Here is a 17744-nt window from a genome sequence, read left to right on the forward strand (position 1 = left end):
AGCATTTTGCTAAAGCAATTGGTACGTTAGTGATTGAGGAGTATTGGTTCTCTGCTCATTTATTAATGAGTACTTTAATAAAATGGGACTGCATGAGACAGAGTAATAACCAATTTTAATAGCCATTTTCTTTCAGTGTTTACAGTGCACTTTCCAGAGGAAATGCCGCTTACAAGGCCATGAGAGCTGAACAGCAGGAGTCTTTCCTGGCTGATAGCACTTGTGAGGAGCACAATATAAATTAGTGATTTGATTAAAATCAACACTGACATTTCACACGTTGACATTTTCTGCAGTATTTTCACATTTTGACCACTAATGATAATGCATGTAATGTCAAAGGTATCCTTAGCGCCTGTCACAGGTAGTAGAAGCTGTCTTCGTTTTAAGGGGAAGGATTTTACTTGACGGAGTTGTATGTTTAGATCGTTGGGTACACCTGCACTTCCTAGAGCGCCTTGATATAAAGCTGCTCATTCCATAGTGCCGCCTGGAACATTCACATATGGCTTGCATCCTGGTAATTCGTTTTTCAACTTGCTACTGCATGTTATTGGCAGGCCCTTATTTCTTGATTTTTATATATACTGTACATTTCCTTTTTAACTTGTTTTTTGCTTCAGTTGTCCCCATCAAGTTAAGTCACACTTCATTTTATTGTTTTGTTTTTTGCTGATGTGGACTGCTGTGACGCAGAATTTCTCCATCCTGCTCATTGTATTTTACAATTGTTTGCATTCTGTTGTCTCAGTTTGATGTAAAGAGCCTTTTGTGAATCATTTTCGTGTAATCCTGTAAATAAAATGGACTTTTAAAATTCAGAAGTTTCTAGAAGTTGTCATCTTAGTTAAAAATGAGCTCAGTTTATAGACCTATGAGGCCTGAACTCTGGCTAGATGTATTGTTGGACACCAAAGAACAAGAATATGCCCCTTGCTTTTTCTTAGTGTTCTCAAGTTCAGCTTTAATGTCATTAATCAAGAATTTCATAATGCAAATTCTTTTGCCCTTTTGTGATCTGATAACATTTGTACAGTTGTTTTCTTGTCTGAAATGGTGACTGTTGCCAGTTTCTACTTTTGTTCATTCCAAAAAGTGTACAGGTAGCATCAACTACTGACCAGCAGTAACTAGACATCAGCATATTATGTTTCATTCAACTTTACAATTTGCTTCACAGGAGAAGATGAAGAAATGGATCATCAGGAAGACTCTAGGACAGACCAGGAGGTTTCTTTGGAGCCCGATAACAGCTATTCAGAAGGGTCTGTTGGGGAGGATGAAAATGAAGACCTGGAGAATGGGCTAACGGAAAATGCATCCAAGCAGCAGGCCAAATCTGGGAACTGTGGAACAAAACTCTTCTCGTTCAGTGTGGTCAATTCGTATGGTACTTCTGACATTAGTCCTCTGTCCAATGATGGTACTGTCCTCAAACTGAACGGTAGGTGTCTGTGGGGAAGACATGAATACCAAAGTGATTTGAAATGACATTTAAGAAGAAAAGGACTCTTAAGTGTGTGTGTGTGTGCTTTCTAACATTTAATTTTACTTTGTGATTAGTATTCCCTGGATTATTTCACTAATTAATATTTTTGTCATACACAACCTGCTTCGTAAAGTATGAATCATAAGAACATAAACTATTTGACAAATGAAAGGAGACTATTCAATCCATCAGGCTTGTTTGTTTAGCTAATAGCTAAGCTGTCTCCATATCTCATCCAGATACCATCCTAAATTTTTGCCAAGGTTTCTGCCTCAACCACAATTCTCAGCTGACTCTCTGTAAAGCGATGCCATTTGTTTTCTTCTGCTGTTTTACTGCTACAGTCAGTCAGGCTCTGGAAGGGAGCATTTAATTGCTGTCCACATTCTCTCTTGCACAGTATGTTGCAAGTTATGCTCTATGTTTTCTTCAGAAGGAAATAATTGTTTACATATGAAAATCCCTGCACTTCAGAATTAAGAAGTGACTACTGGCAGAAGTCTCAACTGAGAATTGTCTAATTGCTGTGTTTCTTGACTTATCATTAACTGCAACGTCACATTGATAATGGAGGAGTGCCCACTGTTTCACACTGTGTGTAGCCATACTTATGGATTTTGTTGTTTGTTTGTATACTTTTGTAAATTGACTTCTTTGTCGCTCAACAGCACATTCCACAGTTGCAATTGATTGGGATTCTGAGACTAAACGGTTGTGTTATGATGACCACGAAGCAGAAGTAAGTAAATACTTTAATGTGGAGATCATTAACTTTATTGATTTTGGGTTTATGACATTGACTCAAAGAAAGTTTCAGTACAAGCATGCAACATGAGGAGAACACCTGGCAACCAAATAGATAAGAACTTCCCAGGACTGTTAGTGTGAAGTGAAGTTAATACAGGTAAGCGTTTTAATGAAATCTGATAGTCCTGGTCGTGGTTGATCAAATATGTCCTTACAGATTGTGTGACTGCTGTGTTTTGTGGTGTCTTACTGTTTTGTAGATACATCTATTTATAATTTATTTAGATCTCTTTTCTGTTTTCACTTTGACATCAGTGAGTCTTTTTCTAGTCGTCAGTGTTTAAAAGCCAAATTAAATGTGCTGTGATTCAAAGTTGCATTATAATGTAAAATCTTTAAAGGGGGTAAATCATTTTTTGGCACTGTAGATCCACTATATCTAGTGTCCATAAATGTTATGTTTCTATTCAGTTTGCTGTATGCTTTGTTTGTAGTGTTCTTTGTATTAGGCTTACTGGTTTTATGTTGTGCTCCATGTAGGCATACGAGAAGCATGAAAGCATGTTACAGAATCAAAAAAAGAAGGCCACAGTAGCTCTAAGAGATTGCATAGAGTTGTTCACAACCATGGAGACACTGGGAGAGCATGATCCATGGTAAGTTGGAATTTAAAAAGTAAAACCTCGATTATCTATCTATCTATCCGTCGGGTCAGGACTGAGGCTGTGACAGATGAGAGAACAGCTGCTTTTCAAATGATATACAGTAATGATATACAGTAGATTAGTTTAGCGAATAGTCGTATTTATAGTTACAAAAAAAAATATTAACAAAATATGATATAGTTTTAACAAAATTCATTTATATAATATTGTAATGACCAGCGTAATAAGCAAATACAACTCGTGGAGTTTTCTACGTTTTACTTGGGAGTCTTCATTCCGTAACAAACGGTGCCATATCTTATACTCCATCATCTGGGTTACACAGCACACCTCTAAAACAATAAAAGAAAGCTTTCCCTATTAATAATTCTCTCCTGCCACTCACATTCTGTGTTTTTGTGTACCGCACACACTCCCAAGTCTCTACTCAACACCACCGCACCTTCCTTTTTCTCCTAACTTTTCCTGTCACTCATCTCCTCTGAGGCCTGTCTGCCCCTTCCAGGACAGGAGCCCTTAACCCAATCCTATCACTTACACAGCATTCCGCCCTTCCTGCTCCTGCGCTGTGTATCTCTAGCTGCCTGCATGCCACAGTATATTAACAAAACGTAATATAACAGAATTTAAAAAGAAAACTGCAATGCAGAACATTAACGTTAATACAGAATAACATTACTGTCAGTGGTTTCCATTTTCGACACGATTTTCAATTTTGTCGGCATCACTGTTCTTCCTACTCCATAAATTCAATCAATACTTGAAGCTCTTTTGCCGTTTCATAAACGTTTAATAATCGCAATTTTTTGTGACAATTCCAACACCACACGCTTATGTTTATCAGCCATACCAATGTATAGATGTTTAATTATAACAAAAGAGAAAGCGACGAAACATTGTTAAAGCTGAAGGTACTGTATGTAACTGAATCTGTGATTTCAAAATGCAGCATGACGTGGGGCTGAAGAACACTACACGCTAGCAGAAGGGAGAGCTGTTCCAATGTGCAGAGCTCCCAGCGTGTTGTACGGCAGTAGGAATAGCGAGACGCTGGTGTGCAAAATGTTGTTGTTTTTGTTTTTTGCCCTGATGGTTAATCGGGTGACAGATAATCGAGGTCATGAAAAAATAACACAAACAAGTTTAATTTCTATTTATTAGCCGTGTACTGAAAACAACTGCTTGTAGATTTGACATGTGAAGTCGTGTAGATACTCGTCTGAGGTAATCAGAATTTGGAATGTCCAGTCATTTTGTAATCGCAGTAATATAACTCTGATTGATATGCAGTTCAGTTATGGAAAAGACCAAACTGTTTGGATTATTAGATCCGTTTTACTTTGCATCTATTCAAGAGATCTCCTAATGTATCTTGAAAATTTGGGAGAGATTTCTTTTACAAAGGATTTGTGTACAACTTAAAGTCAAGCAGTAAACCTATTTGTAAATATAAAAGCAACATAAACTGCTCTAATTAAAAATCTCTCTGCCATGTTAAACATAAGACCACTCCTTGAACTTGCAGAATCACACAAGCTAACTTTTTATCCATGCAGTGAAAGTACTTGCAATGTACAGGCCTGCTGTATTTTGTATTAAAAATATTTGACACAACTCCCTTAACTTGTAAACGTAATTTATTTCTTAATTCAATAAAGTGGGATGCGGTTACTATTAAAACATGTCTGTCTTTAATTGCTAGTAACATGATACTTGCCACTCTGTTTTTGAAAGCAAATTTCTGACATTTATCAGCCAGAGGTAGAGCCATTATGTAACTTAACTTCCTAAAAAAAGCCTACATGCTGTTGTTTAATATTTGTTTAATTTGTTGATTGCTGGATATTGGATTTTTAAATACCTTTTCAGATTCACAAATAATCAATTCCTCAATAACCGAATTCTTAAATACTGTTAATTTCTTTTTCTTTAGAGTTTAGACAGCGTCTCACAGTAGTTGAACATTAAGAGAGTGGACAAGTGATTTGGAACATTAGTCTTGCATCCTCCTCTCATACTGTATTAGCTCTGTGCTCCTTACCTGGCCTGTTATGAAAAATCTTAAGGTGGCCACAGCACAATTGCTTCTTATAGTTTCTACTGTTATAATATGGAATGCTGTTCTTCCAGACCCCAGAAATTCAATCTGTGCAAAGGTCACTTATTTGCGCATCTGCTGTGGTCAAAAACCCCACTAGGCATGTGTGAAACCCCAATAGCTTGGTACCTCCACCGGACTTTGTTCCTTTATATTATTTAAGGGATCAGCTGAGATCAAGGAAATGTAACTGGTACACAAGCTTTATCAAAACTGGCCACTAAATAAACCTTCCTGCGTATTGTACCTGCATTTATTACATATGCTCTTAATACTTTCTCATTTTCAGGTATTGTCCTAACTGCAAAAAGCACCAGCAGGCCACTAAGAAGTTTGATCTTTGGTCTCTTCCACGAATTTTAGTAGTTCATCTGAAACGCTTCTCATACAACCGCTGCTGGAGAGACAAGCTGGATACAGTTGTTGATTTCCCTATCAGGTAAAATCACCACAACGTATAAAATTGATTTCATCAGTTTGTTTTGTCATCTAGTCTGTCTTCAATTACCTGAGCACATTAACAGTTTTGGACTCATGATTGGTCTTTCCAAGCCTGCAATCTCACAGACTCTCAAAAAAAAAAAAAAAATGACGTCAAAGCAAACAACGTCAAGCCCATCTTGCTATGGTAGTTTGCTTTAGTGGTACTGGTGCTTTGTAGTGAAAACGTTGAAAAGATAAAAAAGAGGCTTAATTTGCTGCCAGGGTTGTCTCTCTGTTATCGGCTATTTGTCTTTAACGTGTGCTGTCAAGCTGCATTGCTTATTAAAAAAAAAAAAAAATGCAAAATTTGGTGTCTTAAATACTGGACATTATATATTTATTATTTGAAATCAGCTTGACTGTAACTGGCTTGTGAGTGAATTGTGGAGGTTAAAAGTAATTGCTACGAAACTCACATGGCAGAATTTCTGTCCTGCCGGACATTGGGACTCCTTTTGCCATTGTCATCGGAATCTGGCCAGAATCTGGGCATTTGTCCTGTTTACTCCTGTCATTAGAGAATTGTTGCTTGTGTACTTATTTATATGTTAAATCATACAGTTGACAGAGGGGTTACTTATAAAACTGTTTAACACGTTGGTTCTTTGAGTAGTCCATTGTGTGTACAGTTTGGATCAGGAAACCTGTTGGTTAATTAGAATTGTTTTTCTTTCCATTAGCACTTGTTAAAGTGAAGTTCCTCCTAAATCTTTTAAGTATGGATGTTTTGTTAATAAGGATTCTGAATTGGATCCATCTGAGTGTCAGGGGACGAGTGACTGTGTGTGTGTGTGTGTGTGTGTGTGTGTGATAGACTGGCAGTCTGTCCAGGGCTTGTTACTGTTTTGCGCCCAGTAGGAAAAACACCTACAGGAAAACTGTTTACACAATTCTTTAATGGTTTGACTGCAGTTTGATTAAATCTTTTAACTGCTGAGCTTGCTGTCATTCAAAGCAGAAATAAAAATAAATCTAAAGCATGAGTAAATCGCTCTAGGTTTTGTTTATGTTCCCCCTAACTGATACTTCTACCACTCATAGCAATGGATGCTGGCTCGTACATCTGCTGCTGGCACAATGACGTAATACTTCACTGCTTCTGCTTACATCTCCAGGGACCCGACTTCCTTACCCATGTCAGAAGTTCCCAGCATCAGCTTCCTGCAAAGTTTGTTCAGAAAGGAAGTACAGCCAGGAATATTTAAAGATTTATTCATTGTCTGTGTTCAGATCATTTTTAGCGTTTTCTCCATCTGTGCTTAAGGTGTTGAAAAGCCACGGTGTCCGTAAAGGATTTCATAGCCGTGCCTGTGATCCACACCATGTTCCTCACACGAGGAATTTTGGGTAACTCAGTTGCAAGCCATGGATTTATTACTGTCTGACTCTTTATTAAAGAGTATGTGATTGTCAATGCTCATGTGAAGTAGTCTAATGCCAGTCATAAGAGTCTTGAAGAAATCTGTAGTCCATAAAGTTTTGCTTAATTAAAATGGATTGCTGTATTTTTTGTTTATTTTGTCTTTCAATGTCCCACCCAGGTTACAGACCACTCATCTGTATCAGCTACATATCAGCTACATGGCGGTATTACCATTACTTTATCTTGGTGACGCACAATCTGTCCACACTGGCAAATGAACACCTCTGTTTTCAGCTTTAACAAAGCTGGCAGTTTCTTCATGATTTGCAGTAGTCTTCATTTCGTTTGGTTGGTTGGCACTTTGACATGCAGTGAAGAAGAACAATTTGAGCAACTGTAAAAGTTTGTTTTCTATTTTCACCACTTTTAATTTGTCTTGGTACATTTTGGATTGTTATATCACTGCCCCTTTATTGTGTGTCTTAGGCTGTATCTCCTCTCTTTATAACTTCATTAATATGGTTCTTAAATCTGTTTAGTCACAAGGACTCTAACCTAAAGGTTCTGTGTTTAAATCCAGCACTAGGCAGTAGCATTCTCAACAACAAGAGTGCCTTCACTGTCGCTCTCTGATGGTCTCACTTGGCTTTTGAGGTGAGGACTTCTTTAGTTTGTGTATCGAAGAGTCTAATAAATAATACAATGAAAAATGAACAGTGTTGGATTTCAGTCGCATGTGTTTAGAGTACAAATAGTATTACAATGATAAAACATAAGAATGTAAAAGTGTTACTATTGTAGTGTAGTATCACTACTACAGGCCAATAAATTTTATTACGCCAAAGGAGTAAATAGATCCAAGGTGGCCAAAGTCCTCTTAATGTGCCCTGTTGGTATATGATGGACTTTGCCCTTTTCTAAATAACGCATCAAATTTCATTTATTTAACTGTCCAGTTGGATGTGTTAATAATTAAGTGTTGTGGCCTGGTCATTTTTCTTGTGCCCAAGGCAATAATATTTATGAAAGTTACTTTTTTGATCGACTGTTCTTTAGACTTAACTGTAGGCCAAGTTTTCTCACTAGCTTATTATCACCAGACTCAGTTTGCTTATTTAGCACTTTTATAAAATAGTACAGTCCATCCATTTTCCAACCCGCTGAATCCGAACACAGGGTCACGGGGGTCTGCCGGAGCCAATCCCAGCCAACACAGGGCACAAGGCAGGGAACCAATCCTGGGCAGGGTGCCAACCCACCGCAGGACACACACAAACACACCCACACACCAAGCACACACTAGGGCCAATTTAGAATCACCAATCCACCTCACCTGCATGTCTTTGGACTGTGGGAGGAAACCCACGCAGACACGGGGAGAACATGCAAACTCCACGCAGGGTGGACCCGGGAAGCGAACCCAGGTCTCCTAACTGCGAGGCAGCAGCGCTACCACTGCGCCACTGTGCCGCCCAAAATAGTACAGTGCATTACTTAATATTGGACTGTAGAAAGTGATCTGGTAATTTACATGTACTTACATTTTTGTGTCCTTGTGAAGGGCGATGTTCTGCCAATAGATGGAAGAATGACTGCATGGCCAAAGCCAATTTGTAAATAGCTCATTCGAAGGAACAAAGCACTAAGTCCCTAGTCAAATTTACAGGCAGAAGGTTATATCCACAATCTTGGCTAATCAGGCAGTGCCGGCTTATAAAGCATCACATCAATGACGTTGTGACAATCAATGCCACTTCTCTCGCAGCAACTTTCCATTTCATGGCATCAAATCCCAAATTGGTGGCACTGGCAGGAAAAAACAGATGCAGCTGTGGTACATTAAATACAAGCTTGACTTTAAAACAGAAAACGAGTAAGACATGCATGTTGTCTGGCAAAAATACTGACGAAAAAATGTATTGAATCATGACCGACATGTCTATGATCTTCTGTGGAGGCAGTCAGTGGTCCTGCTTAGGACCTTCTGCCTTATCTGCTCCAGAAATGAATGGAAATGCACCACCTGACAGCAACGTCTCACGAGAGTCACGATGCCGTGTTTGCTCAGACCCAGTTTTGTGATGCCTACATTGCTGCTTGTTTGGGAGTAGCTGAGCCATGTTCTGGGTTTCAGTGCGACTTAACCTGATCCCTGTGAACGCTATACTGGTATTCCATTGGTTTTCTAGATTTATTTATTTATTTTTTATTGGACTATTTACTTGTTAACCTGCACATTATTCTAACAAAAATGGTTTGTGTTGAAGAGTAAACCCTTTGTTTGTTTTTTTTGTCCAATTATACTGCAGTTTTGTATGTACTGTGGTGTATTGTGAATTTCCCCTTTCTATCTGAGCTGAAATTCTCTACTCCTGAAACACAACACACTTTTTCTCCAAATGCTTTTCAGTTTAGTTAAATTGGTTCTTTTAAACAGAGATATGCTATAAACTAATTATGACTATAATAATGAGATAACATCAAACAAAATGATGAAGCAAAAAAACAACACATAACCTGAGTGTGTGTGTGTGTGTGTGTGTGTGTGTTAAATTCAATCCAGCTCCCAACACCCCTAGTGGAGACGCACAGCACTGCATCATGGTGCTGCTCAGTGACAGTGAATCCAGCAGAATACCTGACGCTGGGCCCATCAGTAGTGAATTGTCCACTGCACATGACTTCAGGGTGTGTTTTAAGTTTGCCACTGCCAGTTGTGATGAGTAGAGGGCACAAATGGGTGTCAACAATACTGCTACTGATGGAATGTTGCTTTGAATCAAAAAGCTCCTAGCATTTGACAGTGCTGCTGAATGTGCCAAAGTGATTGATTAGTTTGTGTTGTCTAATCCACAGACTCGGTCCAGACACACAGAAAAGAGTCCGGTCACTTAGTCACATTCTGGGATTCATGAAGTGTTCGGGTCTGTTGAAAGGTTAACTTTGCCCCTGTACATGCCCATGAATGGCATATATAGAGAAAGTAATAAGGAGTTCTTAGCCTTTTGAGACCTAAGGAATTTCTGCAGATAGTTTATGGTGTGACATTTGAGAGGATGAAAGCATCGCTGAGATGTGTCCAAGGGGAAAGTAAAATCTTGAGGATCCCAGTGTCATCTTGGGCAGTAAAGACGTATTAATATGTAGGTCGTAAACCTAAAGATATCAGAGGTTCAAAACTTTGATGGGGTCACTTCAGGGGCCATTGCTTATATTGTAGGATCAGTTGTTAACATAAAAGCAATTTGCAAAGAGTATTGAATTGGACTTAGTGATGCCAGCAGCGAAACAATTTTACTGTGCACTTGCAGTTTTTAAATTACTAGATAAAAATGGCTGCTAAATATATCCATTTAAATAAACTTGGATTGCATTGTGTACAGTCCTCCCACTTAATATTTTTGCCTAATTGCTGAATGTGCAGATGAAACAGTTCACTGGAGTATTCTTAGCTTGACCAGTTTGTAGTGATGATTGTGGGTTTTACTGTTGCCTTAAATGAATATCCGATCATTGGCTTCTGCAGCTGTAGGCGTCCGTCACTGCGTACCACCCACCATTGACACTTACTGCTCCTCTGTGGGACCCCCATGTACTGCCGTGCTCCCTCGTGTCTTTCCTCACCACCTTTCAGGTGACATTCACTGGTTGCTCTGAGCACTTATCTGCTGGTGGACATTTTTGTTTTCTTTGCCCCAGGAGCCTTGGCTTTCACTTTAAACCACAGCAGCTGCAAAGCCAAAAGAAGTGATGGATCTTTTTTTTTTATTTATATATCTATCTATATCTATATTAATGTCAGTCATACTGTTGTTAGCCTGCAAATGTCACCCTTCATATCACCCTAGAGTTGCCAGTGCCACAGGCTTTACTCCTCCATTGTCTGGGTAGCAGGTTGTGTTGCAGAGAAAGGTCAGCACTTACCTTTATGTTAAGAAATTAGGAAGTGACCATAATGCGAAATATTTTTTTTTTTTTTTTATCCTATTAACAGGAGCTGGACTCGGCTCCATTTCAATTCAGAAAAAGAATTTTGCCTACACAATACATTTAGAAATGCTAGAAGATTGTTGAAGAATGATTCCAAGATATGTTGTGTTTGCTTCTGTCACCATGTGACGCTTCATGTGACGCTTTACAGCATTTTGAGCCGTGCTGAGGCTCTGGACTCACAGGAATGGGCCTTGTGCCTTTTGTATTGTATTTCTGCACTTGTGTGGCTAGCTCAGTGCCATATAGATGCTCTTGCTTCATTGTGTGTGCTTTATCTGGCTTGTCAATATGTGGCCATGTTTCGCAGTTGGCTTCACCTATGGCAATCTGAATGTCGCTTTGACTGGACTGTTCTCCTGGGTTACTGTGTTTGGTCTCATAAAGCAAGCTTTTTGGGCCACGATGGAGTGAACATGAAGCTTCCATATTTGTCACCTTAATGGGCTCTTACTTTATGGCAGTTTTTGGAATGTGCTTGTGCTGAAGTGTTTGTTTAACGTGCTAAAACAGAGTTGGAACAGTCTGGAATTGGAGATGACCGTCTGAGCGAGTGCCCCGACAGGCCAGTTGCTCAATTGTTTGTTTTCTTATGACAGCTGTTTTTCACTTTTGTCCACAAAAAAGCATATTTTGAAATCATTGCCCAATAGAGTGTTACTCCATGGAAGTAAATGTCGTTGTGTTTTCAGGATGGAAGTCTGTGTGTTCCCGAGTGGCTACTCTGAGCTGGCAGGCAGCCCCATTGCCTTTTTGCCAGCCTAAGAACCTTTGGTTTACGTCTTGCTACATTTGCACTGATAACTAATAGTCCTGAAGTGTCAAGGTTTTCTGTTTTCTTCACTGCTTTCTCTCCAACATTTCTTAAATTCTCATTGTTTCATCTGTTTCCAGGTAGAAGCTGTGATGTTGTAAGTGTTGTTCTCGTCACTCCTGAGTCACTAACCCTAATTCTCCTGGTTTATTTCAGGGAACTGAACATGTCAGAGTTTGTCTGCGATCCAAAAGCAGGGCCATACATTTATGACCTCATCGCTGTGTCCAACCATTATGGAGGAATGGGTGGGGGTCATTGTGAGTATACCATTTGAATTATTTTACCAGTTTGTGCAGAAGCTTAAACGTTGCAGTAGCCTTTAGCTATCCTGTACAGTGACACAACATTAACTCTTTTAGGGCTAATTTTTTTTTTGTTTCTTTTCTCCCAGGGCTGAATATTTTTCCAAAAACTAACATTTTTTAAAAAAGAACACAAAGCAATTGTTTAACATATCAAATCAACAAAAAATATTTACTTTTGACAAATGTTACTGTCTTGCATGTTGTATGAGCCTGAATTCTCTATGATTTCACATACATATCACATACATTTTACACAGCAAAGTCTGATCTCGCTCAAAGCAGCCAATTTCAGTCATTGCCACATTGCACTCCTTACAATACGTGTTGCTTTGGTGCCTATTTTTCAATTGTCTGTTGCTGCACTTTCTAACATATATTGTTAGTGTGTACTGTAGAGAGACAAGTCACCCATTTGCCATCGTGCCATGCCACTGCCACCAAGTTTTCTGCCTGCATGAAAACCGTATTGTCACCTCTTTTCATCTTCTGAAACTTTATGAACTTTATGTATGGCATTATAGCCTGGCTCACCCCATGGGATTTGCTTCTGTTTATTACAGAAGTGAATAAAACTTTGCAGCAGCACGTACCTAAGCCACCAGGGGACAAAACACGTTTGGACCAATGCTCCCTGAAGTTATATCACCAGTTCTGTCTCATCTCTATTTGTAATGCCACAGCGGGCTTCATCTCGTCTTTCGTTGTGGGTTTCCACTTTGAAAAACGAGAATGCGATGCAAATGCAGCCCGCGATTCAAAAAAAATCTCTGCCTACCTGTTTGTCTCGTCTGACAGTAGCTGAAAAGCAGCATCAGGAGAGAGCAGCCTGAAGTACAGCAGCTGGTGATCTGTCGTGTCCAAAAGCAAGCCATGCCGTCTTGTAAACTCCGGTAGCCAGATCGGCTCTCAACGGATCAATGTATGTGTATTTATCCCATGCGAACCTTGCCGTAGATGCATCGGCTGCGCGAAGGCACTCAACTGGCAGCAGATCCGCTCGCGCGGCATCGGCTGGTGTCTGATCAGCTGATGCCTGCTTCTAACTCTCTTGCTCGATCTCCTGATCACTGCCAATAAAGTCCGATTCTGAAAAATCAAGAATCCGACTCCGCGGTAATGCGCAAAACAACGTCTGCCAAGTGTTTTCTTTTCTGCACTTGCTTCGCTGCCTTTTCACATGTCGGTGCCATCTTGCCTTTGTTTACATTTCGCAACTCACGCACACGCAAGGTTTAGTTGCCGAGTCAACGAGTCTAGCATTCCTCCAAGCACAGAGGGAATGCCTGTGACGTGACAGTGAGATTTGTCGCCATTAACAGCTGATTGTCGCCCTTTATCCCTGGATGTCGACTTTTGTCGACATTCGCCTTCAACCCCTCCTGTCGACAAAAGTCAACATCCGCCCTAAAAGAGTTAAGGAGCTGAAGATACCTTGGTGTGCGCCGTAACTTGGACTGTGTGTGTACTTGAAGACTCTTCGAGTGGAGCTGAAACAATTGTTAGAGGGAGGCCTCCTCTGTCGCTTTAACTCTGAAGTACATTACAGGAAGTGTGCACGGCTGACATTGGGGTGGATTGAGATTTGTGTCGAGCTTTCATGTTGTGTTTTTGCTGCTGTTCTTATTCTCGATGTTTTCTACCCCAGTGGGACACAGTGAAGCAGCTCTATTAACCGTCCGTGCCAGAAAACATTTTGAAAATGAGTAGCTGACAGATAAAAAATTGTATTCATTTGGCAGGATATAGCAAACTAAAACCCCCTCAGCTTGTTAGGGTGCATATTATGAACTTCTTTTAGGTCGTCTTTATGGCGAGTTCCTCATGTCTATAGGTGAATAGCTACAGACAGATTTAGTGTGCCCTTTATGTACTTGCCATGCTCCGCATCTCCTTGGTATTGTGCTGTCATACATTCATAGAAGAAGAAGGCATTTAAGGTGACATCTTACAAGCCTTTCTGCTGCTGCACTTCAGTGGATGAAATGAATCCCAGTTTGGGGGGAAACACAATCAGTGTGACCAGCGCTCGTGAAATGGCGGCCTGTTTTCAGTGGATGAAGCATAAAAATCATTTGCCCAAAAAGCTCTCCAAATTAGAGTGCAGTGTTGTCACCACGGCTCCATTGACTTTCAAGTCAAATCAGTTACAACAGAATCATTCATAGAAGAGGAACACTTGGACCCTAACCCTGATGAAGAACATTCAGTTGCCACTGCGTGCTTGTTGGTGAACCACCCCGAGCCTCTTAGTGCTCCAGGGGGTCCCAATATCCGTCTGTTGGGCGAGGGTCTCCATGATTTACTCAGAACTGTTGTGAAGTTCGGCCATGGGCCCCTCTTCTGCTGACCTCTCTCCTTAGATAGCCAGTCAGGAGTCCACATCTCTAAGGATCACCGAGTCACAACCATAGGAGGCCAGATTGTTGGCAGCTTGTTCTTACTCCATTTATTTATTTTCCATACTACATATGCTACATTCACACATCTTGTGTTTTTTTTTAATAAGAGCATTTTTGACTTCTTGACCGCAGACACTGCCTATGCCAAAAACAAAGCCGATGGGAAGTGGTATTACTTTGATGACAACAGTGTGTCTTCTGCCTCAGAGGATCAGATTGTGGTGAGTGTCGAAGGGAGTAATGCGCTCTGGTGGTGCTTTTAGGATGAAATGTCGACGTTGTTATTAGCAGTGTGCTCCCTCTGACGGTGCTAAGACGCATTTCTGAGAGTGGCGCTCATGTCTTGCTTGTTTCTTTTCCCTTCCAGACAAAAGCAGCATATGTCCTGTTTTACCAAAGACGGGATGAGGAAGGTCTTCAGGTTTCTCCCTCATCATTTTCAGTAGCTGGAGCTTCAGAGATGGGTGACGATAGCATGGACACAAACTGAGGCGCTGGGAGACATTGAAACGAAAAGGCACACAAGCATCCATTCATCACTCTGTACATAACAAATCAAAAGATCTCTGTGCTAAATTAGACATAGGGGGACATGCAGGTGCACTCGAGTATGCCGGTTGAATGACACAAGTGACAATCGTATATTTAATCGTGTATTCCATTTAGATGGACGCATGTGAAACCTGGCCGTTCTTGGCCACTGACAAAGGAAACAGAATTGAAGACGAGTCCAACTCCTAGTTATCAGTTGTCTTAGTATGCAAGAATCAACCAGGAGTGCTCAGCTTGAAGCTGGATAGGCTCAGAGTGGCACCAGTGCAAGGCCCACTCAAGATGGGGTCTTCCCTGAAAACAGCACCTTGTTAGCTAGTGTGATCAGGCTGGACTTCTGATATCAGAACACCTAGACTTGAATGTGTGATGTTCTGTGTAGACTCGACGTATTTAAGTTACATGGAAAACCAATAGGGACTGCAGCTCGACAAGATAACATCTGTTAAGGAGCCTCCCAGGAATAAATACCATAAACGAAAACAAAGATTGGTGCTTTTTTCCACAAACTTGTACATAACTATTTGTATATCAAGCGATGGAATCGAGTTGCTTAACCACAGAGACTGCACCGCATATTCTACAGCTGTACTCAAGGAAGCCTTGTGAATCTCTGCTTGTCTGCCTCCTGCGGGCACGGCGCTGGATACCCAGGGGACAAGCTGGCTCCGAGCGGCCCCGAGGCTTTTGTGTGCACGCAGGATTGTTTGTCTGCAGTCGCTCGGCTGGAAGTGGCAAAGGCGGACTGTGAAGGAGAGCAGAAAGCGAAATGCCGGTGTGCCCAGCTAAGGTGGCGGCTGCTGCTTAACTTCTTCCTACCACAGAAGACCAGATGCCTTCTAGCAACAAGAAGAAAAGGTTCAAGTTCAGAATGAGGCTTGAGTGGATTCAGTTGTGGTTTGGGTTTATGCTTTTTTGGTTGGGTCAGAGGTGAATTCACAGATAACTGCTTGAAACACTGAATAGATTAAAAAGGAAATCCTAGCTATTTATAAATTATTTAGGTCCTGGGTCACCCTTTCGGCTTTGGAGAGTTCCATTTTACAAGTTGTTTCTATTGATGCACATTTTATTTTTGGTGACTTTTGTGTGACCGTGGTAAGGTGAGATTGTTCATTGCCACTACTGATATATAAAGAGTGAGGACAACGCACACAGTTTACACCTTCGAGTCCCCTGAGCGGAGCGCGTTGAAGCCATCACAGCGGCCTCTTCTCCTTTTCGCTTTGGCCCAAGTGGCTTCCTGCGCAGACGTGGATTTTATGTCCGTGACAAACACTGAAGTGTATTGGCTGGTTCAGAATTTCTGAGAAACGAGGTGGCCATTCAGTGTTTGTACTTGGAGGGGATTTCAGAAGCACCGCCAAGTGACCTTTAGAACATCACAGTGGCTGGCAGCGCCTTTGATTGAATTTAAATACCAAAAATGGCACCATCTGATGTTCGCTGCCTGATCTCCCAGTATTGCCAGTTGGTTTTTTCTTCAACTTCACTCAGTCCCGCTCTCCATGATCCATGACGTGGTGTTCTTGCTTTGACTTTTCATTGACAGTTTGCTCTGTTAGTGGGCGATGCCCAGCTGGTAACACACGGGTGCCGCGCCGTTCACGGTGCTTACTGTGCTTGAGCGTTGGAGACTGACAGCAGGCTCTCTCAGTTTTTCCCTTCTGCTTACCTTAATTTGCCCGTTTTAAACCGAAGCCAATTTATTATGCCACCCGGCTGCGGAGTGCGTTGTCACCTTCTAGTGACTGGCCCAGCTTGCTGCTCTCATATTGGCTTACCACTTGTCCTGTGTTGGCCATGGCTCTTCTGCCACCCTCTGGATTTGGAGCAGTGGCCAGGCTGTGGGTGAAGGGCTCGTTGCGTGAGATGCCTGCCCTGAAAGGAAAGCTTTACATAAACTCCAGCCTGGCATGGGTTTTGGGGTCTTGCCGATGTTTGAGGGGTGTTACAGGCTTACTGCCTACTGTCATTTCAAGAGAATTCTGGGGCCCTGGGTTAGTCCTGTGATTGGCATTGCCCGTCCGGACACGGCCTCAGACTATTCCATGTGGACTGTTGTTGCCCAGTGTTTGACAAGCGCTCAGTTCTTATGAATGTAAACTTGAATGTATAAGCACATTCTTCTTCTTCTCCCAGACCCCATGTGCCACCCGAGCCAAGGTCACAGGAGGCCCTGAATGGTCCCGGGCCCACCTGTACCGTACAGCGTAGTGGGCCTTTGTATAGACGAGCAGGTGGGCTATGGGAACGGCTGCTGCTGTGGATGTATTATAGAATTTTGAACCCGGGGCTGTTTTTCGTTTGTTTTTTTTGCAGGCCAGTACTTTGTAAGTATCTGAGTCAATTAAAATGAAGCTGAATCCTAAAACACACAAGTGCCTCTTTGTTTTTGTGCCTCGTGACTGCTGCTGTTCAAATGATGGGCTCTGTGATTGGAAGGTTTAATCAAAAGACAACACCGTTGATGACGAACCTTCACCTTTGGCTCGTCTTTGTTCCATTTCAGTGGAGGAGGCGCGTGAAGTCGGTGACGTTCATTAGTATGCCCGGTCACGTCAAATCTTCATTTATTGTGTGTTTGTGGTGTGCAGCCCAGCTGATTGGTTACAAGACGGCAGTTGGCAGGGCTGGATGGAGTGGGATTTGATACGTGAACATGTGATCTCTGAGGACCCCAGGGTCAGATTGGTCTGGGCATCTTGTGGGTGCCCAAGTTGTACCCCACAATAAGGGAAGAGGGCTCAGAGCGTGGGACAAAGCCATCCGTTACGATGGAGGCAGAATTGTGCTTGCAACAAGTGAAAAATCAAAGAGCAATATTGAGACCATG

General features: G+C 41.4%; 1 protein-coding gene across 1 annotated transcript in view; it reads left to right on the plus strand.

The window, feature by feature from the left end:
* usp4 (ubiquitin specific peptidase 4 (proto-oncogene)) overlaps positions 1-17207 on the plus strand; it is a 51370-nt gene extending 34163 nt beyond the window's left edge. Inside the window, exons 16-22 of the mRNA XM_028825163.2 lie at positions 1181-1444; positions 2158-2228; positions 2777-2892; positions 5289-5438; positions 11806-11909; positions 14489-14577; positions 14724-17207. Coding sequence (XP_028680996.1) covers positions 1181-1444; positions 2158-2228; positions 2777-2892; positions 5289-5438; positions 11806-11909; positions 14489-14577; positions 14724-14846 — 917 coding nt within the window. The 3' untranslated portion in view covers positions 14847-17207. The remainder of the gene's footprint in view (positions 1-1180; positions 1445-2157; positions 2229-2776; positions 2893-5288; positions 5439-11805; positions 11910-14488; positions 14578-14723) is intronic.
* The last annotated feature ends 537 nt before the right edge of the window (positions 17208-17744 follow it).

The sequence above is a fragment of the Erpetoichthys calabaricus genome, chromosome 18 (genome assembly GCF_900747795.2).
Source record: "Erpetoichthys calabaricus chromosome 18, fErpCal1.3, whole genome shotgun sequence".
NCBI lineage: Eukaryota > Metazoa > Chordata > Cladistia > Polypteriformes > Polypteridae > Erpetoichthys > Erpetoichthys calabaricus.